The sequence below is a fragment of the Quercus suber genome, unplaced genomic scaffold (genome assembly GCF_002906115.3).
Source record: "Quercus suber isolate HL8 unplaced genomic scaffold, Cork oak 2.0 scaffold_546, whole genome shotgun sequence".
Taxonomy (NCBI): domain Eukaryota; kingdom Viridiplantae; phylum Streptophyta; class Magnoliopsida; order Fagales; family Fagaceae; genus Quercus; species Quercus suber.
Genome location: NW_027069994.1, coordinates 338,385 through 359,302, shown reverse-complemented (window position 1 = coordinate 359,302; position 20,918 = coordinate 338,385). Strand labels below are relative to the sequence as shown.

The following is a 20,918-nucleotide window of genomic DNA, read 5'->3' as shown; positions in this document are numbered from 1 at the left end:
ACCGTGACGTCAAATGACATCAGAAGGACTGCTTCGGCGCGTGGAAGGCGCGTGTCAGCGTATACCGGCGCATGGTGGCGAGACAGAAACCCTGGCGGCGCGTGTAAGCGCGTGTGACTTCAGATGAGGACCGGAATTTCAGGTTTCGTAGATCGGCAGACGAGGAGGCCGTAGGGGTGGCGCGTGTACCAAAAAGACGATCTGAAATTCAGGAATCTGAGGCAGCGCGTGGGAGAGTTTCGGAGCTGTTGGTGGCGCGTGGCGGCGCGTGTAGCTTCTTTTGGTGCCCGAATTCCTGGTTTTGGTCGCGGGAGGTCGTGGATCACGTCTGTGGTGTTGGTTTCATCAGGCGAGGCTTGGATTTGCACAGATCTGAGAAGTTGAGTCACGCCTTTGCTTGAAGTTATGGATCTTGGACACAGCACTGAGCCACAGTGGCTGCAAGATGCCATGGAGTCTAGATTCAGCAGAGAAGCATGTGTGACTTCTAATGGTGATGTGCACATTAAAATCTTCTTTGATTGCTAGAGATTTTGTTTGATGCCAAGAACGAAGTTTGGCTCTGATACCATGTTGAATATTAGCTCTGATACCATGTTAAATGGAGAATATTATCAAACGCAATGTGTTATACCATGTTGTGTATGCTAGAGTGGATGCGGAAGAGGAAACATAGAATAGGAACATCAAGAACACGAGGGTTACGTGGTTCAGCCTTGACGGCCTACATCCACGGAGGAATCCCTTAAGGGCTACATCTTTATTGGTTGTGAGTGTAGTACAATAACCTAGACTACTAGTACAAGTAAAGACTGGGCTTGGGCCTATTACATTGGGCTAATATCTGTCTAATATATATCTCTAACAAAAGAGAAGGGGGATCACTAGGATAGCACGAATGAAGTTTAGGAGAGTTGTTTGCCATTGGTGTCACTTCACTAATTGGGAAGGGTTTATCTTCTACTCGAAGTCTATTATGTCGATACCAGATAGTCCAAATAAACATTGCAAACACGCCCAAATTTTTGTTCTCCTCAATCACGTATTTCACGAATCCAAAAAGGTGGGAAGTGTTCTGAATATCAAAAACCTCACGTAGGATCAGAAAAACATAAGAGCCTCTCTCTGTAAGTTAGCTAGTTTGTGTATAAAAAGTTACATTAGAATCAAAGAAGGTTTAGTTAGAGGTTAGAGCTAGCACTCTCATGTTCTATTAGTTGTTGCACCTTGCTTCCTTGTGTTTATAAAAGGCCAGCACTGTGTAAAAGTTGTTTCTTTTGTTTCAATGAAATTCTGAATTATCAAAAATAAATAAAAATACTACAACCAAACCAACTAAAATCCATCAATCCTCAAAAAACCACATGCCAAACCCAACAAAAATCACTAAACTAAACAAGTTAACCAAAACCCATGTCACCCAAAAAAAAAAAAAAAAATCCCTCAAATCATTCACATAGATACAAGCATACATATTAATTCTCAAAACCCACATAGAAATTGACACAGAAAACCAGATTTAGAGACAGCCTAACACCAAAACTAAACCAATTAACCAAAACCCATGTCACATACAAATACATAAATACATATAATCTATATATGTACCTGGTGGTATTGAGGGAGGGAGTAAACGGGAGCGGCGGCGGGGGCGGCGGGATAGACGACGGGGGGAGGAGTGGGGCCGACGTAGGGAGCGGGGTACTGAGACGGAGCGGTTACGGCGGCGGCGGCGGCGGAGTGCTGTAGGTGAAAGGGAGTTGGAAAGTAGGAGGAGGCGGCGGCGGCGGCGGCGGCGTTGGTGGCGGCTGCGGTGTTGGTGTAAGTGAATTGAGAGGAAGAGGAGCCGGGTGGGATTGACATGATTCTGTAAACAGCGTCGGATTTAATCAAATCAAATCAAATCAAGCTCCAGTTACAAGGTATGCACTCTGACTCTGTGATCGTTTCGAGTTTCAGATTGAGAGTGAGAGAGAGAGAAGTGAGGTGGAGATTTCAAACCCGTTTCGAAATTTCCAGAATTCTCATAGAGGGGACTGGAAACTTTGCCTGTCGCTTTTGGCGATTGAGAGATTCTTGTGAAGTTTAAGTCACGCAACTTTTCTAAGTAATAATTTAATAATATTCTTCTTTTTTTTTTTGGTAATATGTAATAATATTCCTTTTTCAAATTAAACATATAAATAGTTTTATAACTAGTTGCTAAAACTATTAAATGTGAGTTATAAAAAATAATGTCATGCACTTAAAAAAAAAAAAAATCAAAGAGATAGTACAACTAATTTTTGGATAATTTTGATGGTCATTGCCTTCTCGAAATATTAAAATCACTATAATGAAGAAAAAAAATTCCAATTTTATAATTATTAACAAATTAAGAGAAATTAACAATTATTAATCAAAGTTTCTATGGATGTTAGTTATAACAGAATTCATTCAATGTGTTATAATTATTTACATCACTTCATAACATTGCTTCATAATCCATGTATGCAACCGCTGCACATCCTCAGTGCGATGGTCACTCTACAAGTATAAGTACTTGTGAAATGTAGGGGTAAGGGTCGAAGTTCAAATATTTAGGAGGAAGCGTCACACACATATACACTCAGATTATGTTAAAGTAGAAATTTTATCTTGAATTAAAAAAAAAAAAAAAAAAAGTATGCACACCTCATGACAAAATAAGCAACTTTGTATAATTGAGGAAGACCAAATATTTTGCAATAAAAAGCAGGCCAAAATGGCCCAATACCACTTATTTTTGAAATTTTTAGGAAAAAAACACTGTTTCGGAAATAAATAGAAAACTACCACTTTTTCAAGAACTCGAGTTTTAGAAACTCGAGTTCCTCTCAATTTTGCCACCGTGGCGCTGCTGAGCTGGAATTTGAAAATTATGTGGTACTCGAGCTTGGTAAACTCGAGTTCCATGCAACACAATACTCGAGTATACCAGGCTCGAGTACGTTTTATAAATAAAATGGAAAAAAAAAAATTTACACAGTACTCGAGTTTACCAAACTCGAGTACTATGTAAACTTTTTTTTTTTTTTTTTTTTTGTTTTTTGTTTGGGGATAATCGACAAATAAACATAAAGATAAAAGTAAGTGGCTTTTTTTTATGTTTTTATTTATTTAAACAGAAGCATTGTAAAATATAGAGATTTTAATTTCAAAATATGAATTTAATTTCTACATTAATTAAAATTGTTCATTTTTTCTCATAAAAATTATTCACTATTTTCTGTATAAACTATTTATACGATTTTGCATAAAATTATTTTCTGTTTAGCATTATTTAAGAAATTGTTCACTCTCTTTTCTGCATAAATTATTTTCTGTTTACTGTTTAAAAAATTGTTCACTGTTTTCTCATAAAACACCTAGTGAAATCATGTTTTCAAATTTAAACGCCAAATCTAAATGCTTTTTCATGTTTGAATTTCACAATAATCGAATATATTTTTCTGCATTGATAAAATCTGTTTCTACATTAATAAAATTTGCTCTCTGCACATCATATTTACTTATATTCAAATCTACTTACTGCATTCATAAAATCTGTTTTTTGCATTAATTAAAACTGTTCACTGTTTTCTCATAGAAATTGTTCACTGTTTTCTGCATAAACTATTTCTAGCTTCTGCATAAAATTATTTTCTGTTCAGCATTATTTAAAAAATTGTTCACTCTCTTTTATGCGTATATTATTTTCTGTTCACTATTTAAAAAATTGTTCGTTGTTTTCTCATAAAACACCAGTGAAATCGTGTTTTCTAAATTTAAAAGCCAAATCTGAATGCTTTTTCATGTTTAAATTTCACAATAATCAAATTTATTTTTCTGCATTGATAAAATTTGTTTCTAGGTTGATAAAATTTGCTCTCTACACATCATGTTTATTATATATTCGAAGCTGCTTACCGCATTCATAAAAATCTATTTTTTGCATTAATTAAAACTGTTCACTGTTTTCTCATAAAATTTTTCACTATTTTCTACATAAACTGTTTTTAGCATTGGCGCAGTTATTGCACTTAAATGGTTTTTGTGTTTTTTTAAATATGTAACCATATGAATAATGGACAAACTCCATGAAAGAAAAATGAATGATTCGTATAAATCACCTAACGGTAAATGCCTTGAAAAATTTGAATTTGTAAAAAAGTTCAAATTAGTTGAATGTAGAACTGTTCATTAAGTAAAACTGTTTTCTACATTAAGTAAAATTGTTCACTATTTTCTCATGAAAATTGTTCACTATTTTCTGCATAAACTATTTCTAGTATTCTGCATAAAATTATTTTTTATTCAGCATTATTTAAAAAATTGTTCACTTTCTTTTTGCATAAATTATTTTCTGGTTACTATTTAAAAAATTGTTCACTGTTTTCTCATAAAACACCTAGTGAAATCGTGTTTTATAAGAAAACAGCGAACAGTTTTAATTAATGCAAAAAAATGGATTTTATGAATGCGGTAAGCAGTTTCGAATATACAGTAAACATGATGTGTAGAGAGAAAATTTTATTAACGTAGAAACATATTTTATCAATGCAGAAAAACAAATTCGATTATTGTGAAATTTAAACATGAAAATTATTCAGATTTGGCTTTTAAATTTAGAAAAAACAATTTCACTAGGTGTTTTATGAGAAAACAGTGCACAATTTTTTAAATAGTGAACAGAGAATAATTTACACAAAAAAGAGAGTGAACAATTTTCTAAATAATGCTGAATAGAAAATAATTTTATGCAGAATACTAGAAATAGTTTATGCAGAAAATAGTGAACAATTTTCATGAGAAAACAGTGAACAGTTTTACTTAATGTAGAAAACAATTTTACTTAATGAACAGTTCTACATTCAACTAATTCGAACTTTTTTACAAATTCGAATTTTTCGAGGCATTTACCGTTAGGTGGTTTATACGAATCATTCATTTTTCTTTTATGGAGTTTGCCCATTATTCATATGGTTACATATTTAAAAAAAACACAAAAACCATTTAAGTGCAATAACTGTGCCAATGCTAAAAATAGTTTATGTAGAAAACATTGAATAATTTTTATGAGAAAACAGTGAAGAGTTTTAATTAATGCAAAAAACAAATTTTATGAATGCGGTAAGCAGCTTCGAATATATAGTAAACATGATGTGTAGAGAGCAAATTTTATCAACCTAGAAACAGATTTTATCAATGCAGAAAAAAAAATTTGATTATTGTGAAATTTAAACATGAAAAAGCATTCAAATTTGGCTTTTAAATTTAGAAAACACGATTTCACTAGGTGTTTTATGAGAAAACAGCGAACAATTTTTTAAATAGTGAACAGAAAATAATATACGCATAAAAGAGAGTGAACAATTTTTTAAATAATGCTGAACAGAAATAAATTTTATGTAGAATGCTAGAAATAGTTTATGCAGAAAACAGTGAACAATTTTTATGAGAAAACAGTGAACAGTTTTAATTAATGCAAAAAACAGATTTTATGAATGCAGTAAGTAGATTTGAATATACAGTAAATATGATGTGCAAAGAGCAAATTTTATTAATGTAGAAACAGATTTTATCAATGCAGAAAAATATATTCGATTATTGTGAAATTCAAACATNATAAAGCCACTTACGTTTATCTTTATGTTTATTTGTTGATTATCCCCAAACAAAAAACAAAAAAAAAAATATATATATATATATATATATTTACATAGTACTCGAGTTTGGTAAACTCGAGTACTGTGTAAAATTTTTTTTTATCTCCATTTTATTTATAAAACGTACTCGAGTCTGGTATACTCGAGTATTGTGTTGCATGGAACTCGAGTTTACCAAGCTCGAGTACCACATAATTTTTTTTAATCGCCCAAATTCCAGCTTAGCAGCGCCATGTTGGCAAAATTGAGAGGAACTCGAGTTCTTGAAAAAGTAGTAGTTTCCTATTTATTTCCGAAACAGTGTTTTTTTCCTAAAAATTTCAAAAATAAGTGGTATTAGGCCATTTTGGCCATAAAAAGCAAGCATATCTACTATTCATCAGATGAGATTTTGGTCATGTTTTGATAGCTTTTTTATTCATTCATTTATACACAATGGTGAAAACCACCAATACAGCGCCCTTTTTTTCATATTATATACGTGTGAGGTAGGCTTACCCTTACCTTACACATATAGGCTTCGATTTTATAATATATATATATATATATAGATTAGCTGTGTGATAGCTTCAAATATGTTTTTAAATATGTTTAGGGTTGAACTTTATACTGTAATAGGATCGAAAAACAATAATTTGCAAAAAGTTTAGCTCGAATGGTTTGGAATTTGGAGCTATTTTTCTTTAATCCACTATATAGTGATTAAGAAAATCATTTATATATATATATATATGATTTTTTAAATGAATTATATGATTTTTTAAATAATATATATGAATAATTTTATAAATCAGTAGGTAATGGATTGGAAAAGATAAATCCAAATTAGTTTGGAGCTATAATTTTCAATTTTGTACTTTTTTTTAAAAAAAATTTTCCTAAGGCAATAATTATTTAATGTATCATTTTTCTCAAACTATTTAGAGATCCTTGGACTCATTGTTATGGCTAATAATATATACCTAAGATGGATTTAAGATCCTATAGAGTTCTTATAGTCAATTTGATTTTCAAATCCATAATTAAATTAGGTGTTTTTTTATATTTAATTAATAATTTTGCATCTCCCTAATGTATTTAAATGCTTCTCACTTCTTGATATGCAAAATTACTAATTGATAATGTGACTAATCCAATCGAACTAAAATATGATTTTAGCAATTTTAATTTTGAAAAAAAAATAATCAGTAAAAACAATTAAATAAAGTATCAACAATAATTCTGTAAGATTATGTAAGAGATGTATACGTTTAGAAATTAAAATAGTTTATTTTATATAATAAATCAGTGTTATATATATTACATTTTTTTAATATCACTACAAATATTTTCTTTGTTAACTTTCTCTTGTATTATGTCATTATCGTCTAAGTGTTTGATGAATTTTTTATCCATTTGTGAGATTTTAATCTAAATGTTCTTTTTTAATTGCTAATAACAAAATTATCAAAATATTTGATATTCAATTAATTTATAGACTAACGCTCCGTTTGTTTTAAATAAAATATTTTTAGGAAAAATTTTCACATTTTACAGTATTTGTTTTGCAGTAAAATATTTGGTCAAAAGTAAAATATTTTCAATAAACCAAAACAACCAAGGCAAATTTGTGTAAAATATAAATATTTTACACTTGAAATATAGGTAAAACATTTTACATTTTGTGCACTCTCTCAGTCCCGATACTCTACCTGTCTCTTTCACTCTCATGCCTTCTTAGAGTAACCACATTAGTTCATTTATAATTTTCTAAAATAGAAAACACCCACATCAGTGGGTGTAAAAATGTATAAATATACACGCATGAACAGTGACTGTGCATATATACACGGTTACTGTTCATGTGTAAACAATTTTTTAATTCTTTTTTTCTCTCTCCTCTGTCAAACTACTTCTCTTCCCCAACATTTACAACAACCTAGCGCGATAGAATAAGAAGAAGGAAGAAGAAAATATCCACCCAACCACCAAACCCAAAATCAAACCTTCAATGGAAAACTCAACAACTTAGAACCCAAAATCAAACTTTCAACAAAAAAACCCATCAACCCAAACCCAAACTCAAATCAAAGTCGCTATTACCACTGCCATGGAGAGCTTGTTGCTTTCTTTGCTCGTGGAGAGCTTGCTGCTGCCATTAGAGAAGAGAGAAACAATTGCTTGAGAGCTAAGACAAAGGAAAATATCCAAAAAAAAAAAAAAAAAGAAGAAGAAGAGACCAGATTGTGGGAGAGGAAGTAGAGAAAAGATGTGGTTTTGTGAGATATAAATTTTTTAATTCAAATCAGTGCCTTTTTTTTTTAAACTAAAATCATAATAATAGTAAATAATATATATACATATATATATATATATATCTCCAATGCGTAATCCTGAAATGACACATCGAAATATTTCATTGATGGTAGAATGATGGTCGAAAACACTGATATGTCGGCTATCGCCGAAGCCAATATTTTTGTGGTCTAGCCATTATTTTCTATCCTATTACAGTATAAAGTTCGACCCTAAACATATTTAAAAACATATTTGAAGCTATCACATAGCTAATCTATATATATTATAAAATCGAAGCCTATATGTGTAAGGTAAGGGTAAGCCTACCTCACACGTATATAATATGAAAAAAAGGGCGCTGTGTTGGTGGTTTTCACCATTGTGTATAAATAAATGAATAAAAAAGCTATCAAAACATGACCAAAATCTCATCTGATGAATAGTAGATACGCTTGCTTTTTATTGCAAAATATTTGGTCTTCCTCAATTATACAAAGTTGCTTATTTTGTTATGAGGTGTGCATACTTTTTTTTTTTTTTTTAATTTAAAATAAAATTTCTACTTTAACCTAATCTAAGTGTATATGTGTGTGAAACTTCCTCCTGGATATTTGAACTTCGACCCTTACCCCTCACACCTCAAAAGTACTTATACTTGTAGAGTGGTCATTGCACTAAGGGTGTGCAATGGTTGCATACATGGATTATGAAGCAATGTTATGAAGTGATGTAAATAATTATAACACATTGAATGAATTCTGTTATAACTAACATCCATAGAAACTTTGATTAATAATTGTTAATTTCTCTTAATTTGTTAATAATTATTAAATTTGAATTTTTTCTTCATTATAGTGATTTTAATATTTTGAGTAGGCAATGACCATCAAAATTATCCAAAAATTAGTTGTATGATCTCTTTGATTTTTATTTTTTTTAAGTGCATGACATTATTTTTTATAACTCACATTTAATAGTATTAGCAACTAGTTATAAAACTATTTATATGCTTAATTTGAACAAGGAATATTATTACATCTTACCAAAAAAAAAAAAAAAAAATATTATTAAATTATTACTTAGAAAGTTGCGTGACTAAAACTACACAAGAATCTCTCAATCGCCAAAAGCGACAGGCAAAGTTTCCAATCCCCTCTATGAGAATTTTGGAAATTTCGAAACGGGTTTGAAATCTCCACCTCACTTCTTCTCTCTCACTCTCCATCTGAAACTCGAAACGACCACAGAGTCAGAGTGCATACCTTGTGACTAGAGCTTGATTTGATCAAATTCGATGCTGTTTACGAAATCATGTCAATCCCACCCGACTCCTCTTCCTCTCAATTCACATACACTAACACCACAGTCACCACCAATGCCGTCGCCGCTTCCTCCTACTTTCCAACGCGTAATCTTGAAATGACACGCCGAAATATTTCATTGATGGCAGAATGATGGTCGAAAACACTGATATGTCGGCTTCGCCGAAGCCACTATTTTGGTGGTCTAGCCACCAATGCTGGTGGCACAGTGGGTGGAGACACCAATCTAGGGGTAGTTGTCAGGAACACTATTTCAGAGGTTTGACCATCAGGCCTCCACCACAAGCGACTCCATTGGCCGAACCATCGATGTTGGTAGTTTACTTAAAATATAAATTTAAATTAAAAAGGTATGACCATTAGGGAAAATAATAAAAAATTGATGAAGAATGAATATTTTATTGAAATATCTTGTAAAATAGATAAACTGGTGTGAGTTTTTTTTGTAAAAATGATGGTTTAAAATAGAAAAAGTAGTTTTTTTTTTTTGTGTGTAAAATAGACGGAATCTTTTAGAAGAGCTGATGTGGTTGCTCTTAGTATTCTCTCCAAAACTCAACACACCATGATCCTTCTCTCCCACCTATCACCGGCTCCACCTTAAGCACCACCCATCACTGGCTCCTCCCTTCACTAGTGCTACCCATCACTGGCTTCTCCCTTTTGTCGGCACTACCCGTCACCAACTCCACTTGAGTGTTTTTTCCCCTGTAATCCTCCATTATTGTCATCAGTTCCACCATTTCTTGGCCACCTCCTTTGTCATGAACTCATCCACAGGTTCTTAGTTCTTTTTTTTTCCCCTTTATTGCTGAGTGAGTTTACTGATTTGGGTTTTTACTCCATATGGGTCAAGCATGACTGCTTTTGTAGGTTGTCGATGATGGTTGGGATGAATTGCGGGTTGTGGTTTGTGGTGGCGGAGGGTGGGTAGCTAAAATGGTTTGTGGGTTGTTGTGGTGGCTGTGTTGTGGGTTGTAGTGGTGGTTGGGTTGTGGGTTACGGTGGGTAGCCAAAATGGTTGTGGTTCGTTGTGGTTCATCACTCATCATTGCAGTGGATCCCATGAGGAAGAGGCATTAAGGATCTGTGCTTGTTCCTCTCTCATCCATGTCTCTACACGTTGCTGTATTCCCTCCATTATTGTATACTATTTTGTCAGTACACAATCACAGAGATTAATTTAAAGAGACAAGAGAAGAGAAGAGTGTTTGTGATTGTGATGGGGAATGCCCAATCCTTTTTAGTTTTCAAAAAATCTTTCATTATACAAGAATGAAGAATGGTGGGACTTTCAAATTTAATAAATAAATAAATAAAATCATCTTTTAGATTGAAATGGAATAAGAATATTTTGATTTTGGGCATTTAATTAGGAGTTTATTTTGTGGCTAGGAATGCCTGAAGATTGTGGGTAATATGAATGAGCATATGGCTAAAAAGAGCAACAAGCATATGCTCCAGCTTTAATTCTCTTTTTTTTTTTTTTTTTTTTTTTTTTTTGTGGTGGATGTGTTGTGGGTTACGGTGGGCAGGTAAAATGATTTGTGGATTGTTGTGGTGGTTGTGTAATGGTGGTGATTGGGTTGTGGGTCATGGTGGTGGCTGGGATATGGGTTGCAATAGGTAGCTAAAATGGTTTGTGAGTTGTTGTGGTGACTATGCTGTGGATTGTAGTGGTTGGTTGGCCATCATTTTTATTCTTTTTCTCTTTGATTTGCTGATTTAAGTGGTCAGTGGAGTAGTGGTGGTTTGGTTTGTGCCAATATGGTGGTAGTTTGGGTGGACACTAGATTGGTGGTTGATTGGTTTTTGCTTATTTGGTGGTGGTTACTTAGATTTGATAAGCTGTGAGATTAGAATTTTTTTTTCATTTTACGATGAAACAAACACTTGAAAAATGATTTCTTGCCATTTTTATGTAAACAACCAAATATTGTAAAATGAAAATATTTTACTTTGAAACAAATGAAGCATAAAGTACATCTATTGCCCTTAACATTTGGGGTTGCTTTAATTTTGGCTCTTAACTAGGAATAGCCATACCCATTGGGTAATGGATATCCAACCCTCCCTAATCCAAATATTCTGAATAATACTCGATTAATGGGTCCCTAATCCAAATATTCTGAGTAATCCTCGGTTAATGGGTAAAAGGTACTTGGGAAGGGTTTGAATGTTATCCAAATTTTTCTGGTAGGGTTTGGATATTACCCATTTAACTAATTAATTCTAACTCAAACCCAACTCAACCCAATTATTACAGGTAAACCCCAACCCACCCAATTACCCAATAATAAAAATTACCAAATTTCCCCTAAAACTTGAAAATGACCAAAGTACTCCTAAAATCCTCTATAATTGCCGAAATGCACCCTAAACCTAAAAAATGACCGAAATATTCCCGAAACTTAAAAATTACCAAAATACCCCATAAACCTAAAAAATGTCTAAAATACCCCTAAAATATAAAAAATTTACCGAAATACCCTAGAAAAAAAAAAAACCCTCAAAACCTAAAAATGATCAAAATAATCCAAAACCTAAAAAATAACTTAAATACCCACAAAACCTAAAAATGACCAAAATATCCCCTAAACCTAAAAAATGCTTGAAACCTTAAAATTACCAAAATACCCCCATAAACCTAGAAAATGACCAAAATAGCCCCCAAACCTAGAAAATGACCAAAATACCCCTCAAATCCTAAAAATTACCAAAATACCCCCTAAATCTAAAAAATGATTGAAAGACCCTTGAAACCTATAAAATGACCAAAATAGCTCTGCAACCTATAAAATGACAAAAATGCCACTAAAACCAATAAGATGATTAAAATACACCCTAAAACTAAAAAATAATCGAAAAACCCTCGAAACCTAAAAAATGACCGAAATACCCCCAAAGCTTAAAAAATGCCCAAAATACCCAAAAAATCTAAGAAATGATCAAAATACCCTGAAACCTAAAAAATTACTGAAATACCCCTAAAGCCTTAAAGTAACCAAAATACCTCAGAAACTTAGAAAATTGCCGAAATATCCCTAAAACCTAAAAATTGACAAAAATACCATCGTAACCTAAAAAATGACCGAAATACCTTTAGAATCTAAAAAATGATCAAAATAACCCTAAAACCTTAAAAATTTCTAAAATTCTCTCAAACGCTACCAAATGACCGAAATATTCTTAAAACCTTTAATTTGTTGAAAATACCCTTGAAACATCCGAAACATCCAAAACATCCCAAACCTCTATTTTGGTAATTTTAGAGGTTTCAGGTATATTTTGGTCATCTTACAAGTTTAGGAGTATTTTGGTCATCTTACAAGTTTAGGAGTATTTTGGTCACTTTAAAGTTTTCAATGGTATTTTGGTCATTTTATATATTTTGAGGGGGTATTTTGGTTGTTTTAGAGGTTTACGGCTATTTTAGTCGTTTTATAGGTTTTAGGGTATTTTTTGTAATTTTAGATGTTTGTGGCTATTTTTGGTCATTTTAGAGGTTTTGGGTGTATTTTGGTCATTCAAAGGTTTAGGGATATTTTGGTCATTTTCTAGGTTTGAGGGTATTTAAGTCATTTTCTAGGTTTAGGGTGTATTTTTATCATCTTATAGGTTTTAAGGGTCATTTTATAGGTTTCGGGTGGGTATTTCGGTCATTTTTTAGGTTTTAGGGGTATTTCAGTCATTTTTTAGTATAGGGGGTATTTAAGTAATTTTCAAGTTTTGGGGGTATTTCGGTCAAATTTTAGGTTTCGAGGGTATTTTAGTCATTTTTTAGGTTTTGGGGGGTATTTTGGACATTTTTTATGTTTCGTGGGTACTTTGGTCGTTTTTTAGGTTTATGGGGTATTTTGGTCATTTTTTAGATTTATGGGGTATTTTAATAATTTTAGTAGTTTTTTTTAGCATATTTGGTGATTTTAGAGATTTTGAGGGTATTTTGGTAATTTAAGAGGTTTTATGGTTATTTTGCTTGTTTTAGATATTTTGGTTATTTTAGTGGTTTTTGAGCATATTTGGTGATTCTAGAGATATCGAAGGTATTTTGGTCATTTTAGCAGTTTCATGAGTATTTTGCTCATTTTAGAGATTTTGGGATATTTTGATAATTTTAGTGGGTTTTTTTAGCATAATTGGTAATTTAGAGATATTGTGAGTATTTTGGTCATTTTAGAGGTTTCATGGGTATTTTACTCATTTTAGAGATTTTGAGGATATTTTAGTCATTTTAGTAGTTGTTGAGTATATTTGGTGATTTTATAGAAATCAAGTTTGGGTTGGGTATGGATATCCATTGGTAAACAAATCGGGTAACAATTGGGTATGAGTACTAATTGGGTAAGGTAATCGGATATTCATGGAAAAATTAATCGAGTCGGGCATGGGTATACCCTACCCATACCCCGATCCATGGCCATCCCCATTCTTAATGATTGGTTTCATTTTCAAAATGCTTTACACTCCATCTTTGTTAGTAGCCTCATCATCTAGCGACATATGGGCCCTAACACATCACCCATTTAATATGAGTTGTCGCAATAAAAAAATCACGCCTCACTCATATGCTTGAACAAAAATAAAAAAGCATGAATCAAAAAATGACACCCTACACCAAAACCCCAATCTTAAGATAATCTTATTGCCCTCTCTCCCTCTTTATCTTTTTGTTTTGTTTTGTTTTTTTTGGACAAATGAGGGTATCTTGACCTCTTCAAGTATATGATTATTCTTTTGAGTATATGCAGTCTCTCCTCCTACACACACACACCAAGTTATTATAGGGAGGAATCCTTTATAGGTGGTCTTAAGTTGTTAACAAAAAGTTTCAAACTCAAGATCCCGCTTTCTTTTCGGCCTCGTTTTTCCAAAAAAAAAAAAAAATACAGCTTCCTTGACTCACTCACTAACCTCGAAGTCAATTAATACCTAGACATTACACTAAAAAACTCACAAACATTTTACTACAACTTAGGTACACTTATGTGGGATTCAGTTAGTTCAACTGGTAAAATTTTTGATAACTATCATCAAGAGTAGATGTCATAAATTAAAATTTTAAATTAAAAAAAAAAAAAAAAACACTTGTTGTGGTATCTGGGATTAAATAGATGACATGTCAAGGCCCATTTGGCATTTAACGATATAAGTTGTATCCACATAGATAGACGACAGGGCCCTCTATTAGAAAATAGTTGGACTTTTTATATATTTATTTTTTTATAGAGAAAGGTAAGAAGGTTGGCTCTATTTATGAGTCCATCAATGCCACCTTCGGAAATGGTTGGGAAGAAGTCAATTATAGTTTTGTCAACTACAGAACCATTACTTTATCTAACGAAGAAAAGAAAAAGAAAAAGAAACTACGGAACCATTCCGCACTACCTACCGTGCTTACCCCAAAAGCTCAAACAAAATTCTAGCCCACAATAATTATTATTATTACTTTTATCAAATAGTCCCCCTCTATTATTTTTCTGTCACGCTTTGTTTATTACATCTTAGACCAGAGCAAAGGACACGTAGAATATTAATCAAAGGAATTGTTATTATATTACATTTTATCATCATTATTCTTTTAAAAATAATAAATGGGCATCTTAATCTTTTTATCATATTATTTTATTTTATATTGTGAATTTTAATTAGCTCAATTGATAAATTTATTTGTAAATATAGTTGTGGGGCCCGTGGGTCTGATAGCCTCGGCCCATCGGATAGTAGGCCCAAGGACAGCGCCGAGGAGGACTGACCAGCCAAGGCTAAGTCAGGCAAAACCTCTGTTGTGACCCACGCCGAGGACCTGTTCGTCCTCGGCATTCTAAGGATAACTTTCGGGAGGGGACAAGTTCAGAGCAAGCTGTCACATTCGCACTTAATGCATTCACCTAACCCCTCTGGCCGCATTAATGGGGATATAACCCCTTGGCAGGGCAACGTTGATCAGAGTGAACCACTTGAGTACTGATAAGGCCTCTGATGGGACGGACGGCCAGAAGAAAGGCAAATGGATGATCAACAGATGGAACAAGGAGATAGGCAGATGGAAACTATATAAGAAAAGCAAGTGAAGAAAGAAAAGGGGGGGAAAAAAGAAAGAAGAAAAGGGTCTCCTCGGCCATGGCCGAGGAGCATCCCCCCATTTGTAAAGAAACTCTTAGTATTTTTTATAAAGAAAGTTCATGCATGGTGATCGACGGCCAGCACCTAAACCTTCAACCCACTCTCTATAAATTTATTGTTTGGGCTTGTTGGGCTGAAAACCCACAAAACTCAGGGTCAATCCAAACTGAGTCCCTACAATTGGCGCGTCTGTGGGAGGATTAGGGTGCTGGCCGGCGCACCAGGCGAGTGTTCCGAGTATTCGTTTTACAGTAGGTTAAAAAAAAAAAAAAACAACAGCAAAAAAAAATATATAAGATTTGACAGTAGAAAAAAAAAAGAGAGAGAGAAAAAGAAAAGAAAGATCTTGATTTTATTATTTCATGAATAGAACAAGGTACAAGTTACAATCAGAGGCTCAGGCAGGTGTGTTTTACATACAAATTTACAAGCTAATACTACCAGCTATTCTACAATCAGAGGCCCAGGTGGAGCCGCCCTAAGAAAAAACTAGCCGGTGGGAAGTGTCAAGCCGTCCCTTTATTGGTATAAAGAGAATGGGAGAGCTTGACAGGAGGCGGAGAAGGGGAAGGGCAATCATGCTTCCGGGCCACCACAACTCCCTTCTCGGCCGGGCGGAGCTGGAACAAAGAGAGGAGCAGATGCAGGGGCTCCGGGATACCTTCCTCCATGATGTTCCCTCGCATTCTCTCCGATCCTCTCGAGTGTTGGCCGTTGGAGACGGCAACACTCGAGCACCGCCCATGAGGTAAATTCGCACATCTTCCTCGTCGGGGGTGTGCTCCGAGGAAAGACGTTAGGTTCTCTAACAACACCCTTCTGGGACACCTCGAAGGGCACCATCAGGGTTACGCCTAGACTCTGCCGCACCGAAAGCCCAGTGGGGGCTGCGGCCATACCGGTTTTTGTCAATCCCGGTCACAATTCGGCGGGGTTGTTAAAAGCGCTTGGGGAGTTGGAGGAATGTGTTTTGTTCTGTTTGTGTTGAGAGGTCCATGGGTTGTGGAGAAACCATCTCCCCACTTTATATAGGGGTTGGGGGTTGGTAAGAATTAATTCATGCAGAGCTCGAAAAGAGAATTATCAGTTGAGATAATAATGAAGCCATCAATTTCCAAGGAGGCCGTAGATCGTTGGACTCGTGTTAATTCACGAGGACATTAATGAAAGCGCGTTTCGCGCACCGAGGCGTCCAGCGCGGAACACGAACAGACAAAGGGCGCTTCATAAATGAAAAAGATGGGGCCTCGAGCTAGAGGCGAGATCAATGCCACGTGTAAAGATCATAATCTGACCCAAGGAGGAATCATCTCTAGTAAAGCGGTTTGAGGACAAACCTCCGCTTACAGAAAATAGAAGTGGTAGACAGAACCAAGGTATTGCATGGTCCTCGGACCCGAACCTATGGTAAAACTACACACACCATTATATCTGAGTACTAGGCTGAACCAAGGTCTTGTATGGTCCTCGGACCCAACCTATGGGGAAACTAGATACTTACAGAGAAATAGAAGTGGTAGACAGAACCAAGGTATTGCATGGTCCTCGGACCCGAACCTATGGTAAAACTACACACACCATTATATCTGAGTACTAGGCTGAACCAAGGTCTTGTATGGTCCTCGGACCCAAACCTATGGGGAAACTAGATACTTACAGAAAAATAGAAGTGGTAGACAGAACCAAGGTATTGCATGGTCCTCGGACCCAAACCTATGGTAAAACTACACACACCATTATATCTGAGTACTAGGCTGAACCAAGGTCTTGTATGGTCCTCGGACCCAAACCTATGGGAAACTAGATACTTACAGAAAAATAGAAGTGGTAGACAGAACCAAGGTATTGCATGGTTCTCGGACCCAAACCTATGGTAAAACTACACACACCATTATATCTGGACACCAGACATAGCCAAGGTATTGTATGGTCCTCGGACCCAAGCCTATGGTAAAAGATACTTACAGAAAATAGAAGTGGTAGACAGAACCAAGGTATTGCATGGTTCTCGGACCCAAACCTATGGTAAAAACTACACACACCATTATATCTGGACACCAGACATAGCCAAGGTATTGTATGGTCCTCGGACCCAAGCCTATGGTAAAAGATACTTACAGAAAAATAGAAGTGGTAGACAGAACCAAGGTATTGCATGGTCCTCGGACCCAAACCTATGGTAAAACTACACACACGATTATATCTGGACACCAGACATAGCCAAGGTATTGTATGGTCCTCGGACCCAAGCCTATGGTAAAAGATACTTACAGAAAAATAGAAGTGGTAGACAGAACCAAGGTATTGCATGGTCTCGGACCCAAACCTATGGTAAAACTACACACACCATTATATCTGGACACCAGACATAGCCAAGGTATTGTATGGTCCTCGGACCCAAACCTATGGTAAAACTACACACACCATTATATCTGGATACCAGACATAACCAAGGTATTGCATGGTCCTCGGACCCAAACCTATGGTAAAACTACACACACCATTATATCTGGACACCAGACATAGCCAAGGTATTGTATGGTCCTAGGACCCAAACCTATGGGGAACTAGATACTTATAGAAAAATAGAAATACTGGGCATAACCAGGGTATTGCATGGTCCTTGGACTCAAACCCATGGAGAAAATAACTGTCTGAAGAAAACCAAAGCGTTACTCAGAGTCAAGCTATAATACGATCTTTAGGTTTATATTCGAAGGATAACAGATGGTTTCATAAGGCTAACTCCAGAATAGAATACGAATATTGAGCAGAGTACAATAGTAAAGCGAATAAAAGAGGACATCATCAGATGGAAGCAAAGTATTATGTATTTAGTTCAAACGGAAAGATATACAACTCCCTTACAACGCCACTGAGCCAAGAAAAAAAGAAAAAAAGATCAAAGAGAAAATAAACAAAGTTATCCTATGTCGTATGCTAGTCTCCTCAACTCGGTAAGCCAAATTAAGTCAGTAGTAAATCAAAAGTTTGGCCAAGGCCTAAGGCTTGGTTTCGAAAGGTCCGTCCGGAGGACTTGCCACGTCTTAAGGTATTTCCTGACCCTCAGGTTACAACTTCCCCCAACACGTTCTCTGTAGGGCTCAACATCCTCGGATGGTTGATCAGTTAACGGTGCATCCTCGGCGGTCTTATCATGACTTTCAACCGGTAGTTATGAGGATCCCACCTCAGGAGCAGCAGATGCAACCTCGCNGATCAGTTAACGGTGCATCCTCGGCGGTCTTATCATGACTTTCAACCGGGTGGTTATGAGGATCCCTCCTCAGGAGCAGCAGTGCACCTCGCGCAATGGCAATAGGTAATATACCCTGTCCTCCCTTCTAAGATCAGATGAGAATCAACCCTGCTTGGTTGAGGGCTTCATGCCAGGTTGAGAACAGTAATGCCTGCACACTGCAGGAACTTGAGCCCGAAGAGTGCTTCAGTCTTAGCCACCCCATCTGCGAAAGCATCCTCCTCTGCCTTTTCCACAGAACGCTCAGCGTCTATTTCGCAAATACCACCTCGTCTTTGGCTCTCACAGCCCTCGCTGCATACTCGGCAACACCTTTTTCATGGATTGCCTTGGTCAACTGTTCCTTCATGTAGGAATGTTCTCTTTGACAGTTTGTAATTGACCCTCAACGTCTTGCAAGCGATTAGTTTGATCCTCAGCTTGCTTCCTGGCCTCGACTAGGTCAGAGACAGCAGTATCCCTGGCCTTCGTCATTTCTGTCAGATCATCGGTCGCCTTTTTTAGGTCGGCCTCAGATCTCTTAAGAGTATTGGCAGCCTCCAGAACTTGTCGCGCTCTTGCGCTAAAGCATTGCTATGGTCATCGACCTCCTCGCCTAACCTAAAAGGGCCTGGATTTCTCTGCTCAATAAAAACAAGTAGCTCCGTAAAGAGAAAGAAAGATACTAAGTGGCAAACTTTGAATAAAGTAAATAGGTGCTAAAGGACCCACCATGCCTAGATATTTCTTAAGGTCAAGGACAACCTCTACCCCACTCATTTTTTCTAACTCGGCCATGTCAGTGGGAAGAAGAAGAGACTTCTCCAGGGCCTCGGCTACGAGAGCCCCCTCGTTTCCTTGGGATTCTCGCATCGAAGCGTTATCCATCAGGGGCTGATCATGGAGCATGGCAGCGGGCAGCCAGGCTTGAGCCTCGGACTGCTGGGTGGCCTTCTTACCCTTCTGTTGGTCACCGAGTTTCAGTTGCTTCGGAGGCCTGCGAAACCTACCCTCCTCGGGCGGGGAATGGGATTTGCTCTCATCCATTGGCTCCTTACCCTTGGAAAGTCTTTTCCTTTTCGGGTCATGTGACTCAGTAGGAGGGTCCATTGCTGTAGGAGCAGAAGACGACCTAGTTTGCACAGTTAGAATCTGGGGCGGAGGTGCTGGAGGCTGGGGCTGCGACTCTTCTGGTCCACCCTTCTTTGAACCGCCTTTGAGTAAGTCAAGAAGATTGGTTTGGGGCTTTCTTTTTAGACCCATCTCAGCTTGAGTACCAACTCTTAAGGACTGGAGATCGGCTTCGAACAAATGAGGGTCTCCTAGATCACCAGGGGGATCCTCGGACTGATCAGCTAGGTCAAACACACTATATTCGTCCTCGGAGGAACTCAGTTCAACCACCTCCCTTGCCTTCTTAGATAGTCCTTTCTCGGCCACCGTTACTTACTGGGATGAGGAGGGACCTGCTAGCGGAATGCCTTCGGGTATATAAGACCCCTCAGTAAATGCAAAACCGTCTTCCACCACGGTGATCTGTGTAAGCCGAGGGTCACGAGCTCTAATTACGTGCTTCGGGACTGGGAATGATTTCTGAGCTGGGTCGCATCCGAGGATGTGATGAGCAGCTCAGACCTAGTTATCGGTTTCGTTTAGGAAAAGGTCCGACCTAAGAACGGTCTCCAAATCCGCTTTGTTAACCAGATGGAAATGACGTGCAAAGGCGTGCGGATCTGTGGCAAGAAAAGTGAAACTCTTATGGTTAGTCAACCAAATCGAATATACAGTTATAAAACTTGAGAATACTGAAACCTAAATTATCTCCTACTTTGGATGTCCTACCTGGCTCCCCCTCTACTGTTGGGCAATGAAAGCCGTTGTGCCCTCTACTGTGCGTGCACTTTTCACGCAATATTTAATATTAAAAGTGGGTCCCACAATACTATTCACACATTTAAAAATTATTTTGCTACAGTGTTTTCAGCAACAATCAGTTTTTAGCAACTTTCAGCAACAATAAGTGTTATCCAAACGGATTATTTATGTTCAATTGCAGCATATTAACTAACCTCTAAATTAAGATGGCTTTTAATTAATTTCAATGGAGCCTTAAATCACCTTGATGGTAAAAAATGTTCTTAACATCTATGGAAAACAATAGACAAAATGAACATAAAAACAAAAGCTTGATTCATTCATAACCATAAAGTTCTAACTGAGTTTGTAATACAGATTATCCATAATGATTCTAAATAAACTACAGAGTTCAAATCTTTCATCAGGGTCTAT

At 36.2% G+C, this 20,918-nt stretch overlaps 1 protein-coding gene across 1 annotated transcript; it reads right to left on the bottom strand.

Annotated features, from left to right (window-relative positions):
• Positions 1-345: 345 nt before the first annotated feature.
• On the bottom strand, positions 346-19,892 carry LOC136063600 (actin cytoskeleton-regulatory complex protein pan1-like). Its single transcript, XM_065764223.1, has 3 exons — positions 19,420-19,892; positions 1,609-1,867; positions 346-438 (listed from the first exon to the last, which is right to left on the bottom strand). The coding sequence occupies exons 1-3, from the start codon at positions 19,890-19,892 to the stop codon at positions 346-348; spliced, it is 825 nt and encodes a 274-aa protein (XP_065620295.1).
• Between the last annotated feature and the right edge of the window lie 1,026 nt (positions 19,893-20,918).

Coding starts and splice junctions, on each gene's coding strand:
- LOC136063600 (XM_065764223.1), bottom strand. CDS start 19,892: ATGGGTCTAAAAAGAAAGCCCCAAACCAATCTTCTTGACTTACTCAAA. Junction 1,868..19,419: donor CTTCCCACTGACATGGCCGA/GTTAGAAAAAAT, acceptor CGCTGTTTACAG/AATCATGTCAATCCCACCCG. Junction 439..1,608: donor CCCTCCCTCAATACCACCAG/GTACATATATAG, acceptor GGCATCTTGCAG/CCACTGTGGCTCAGTGCTGT.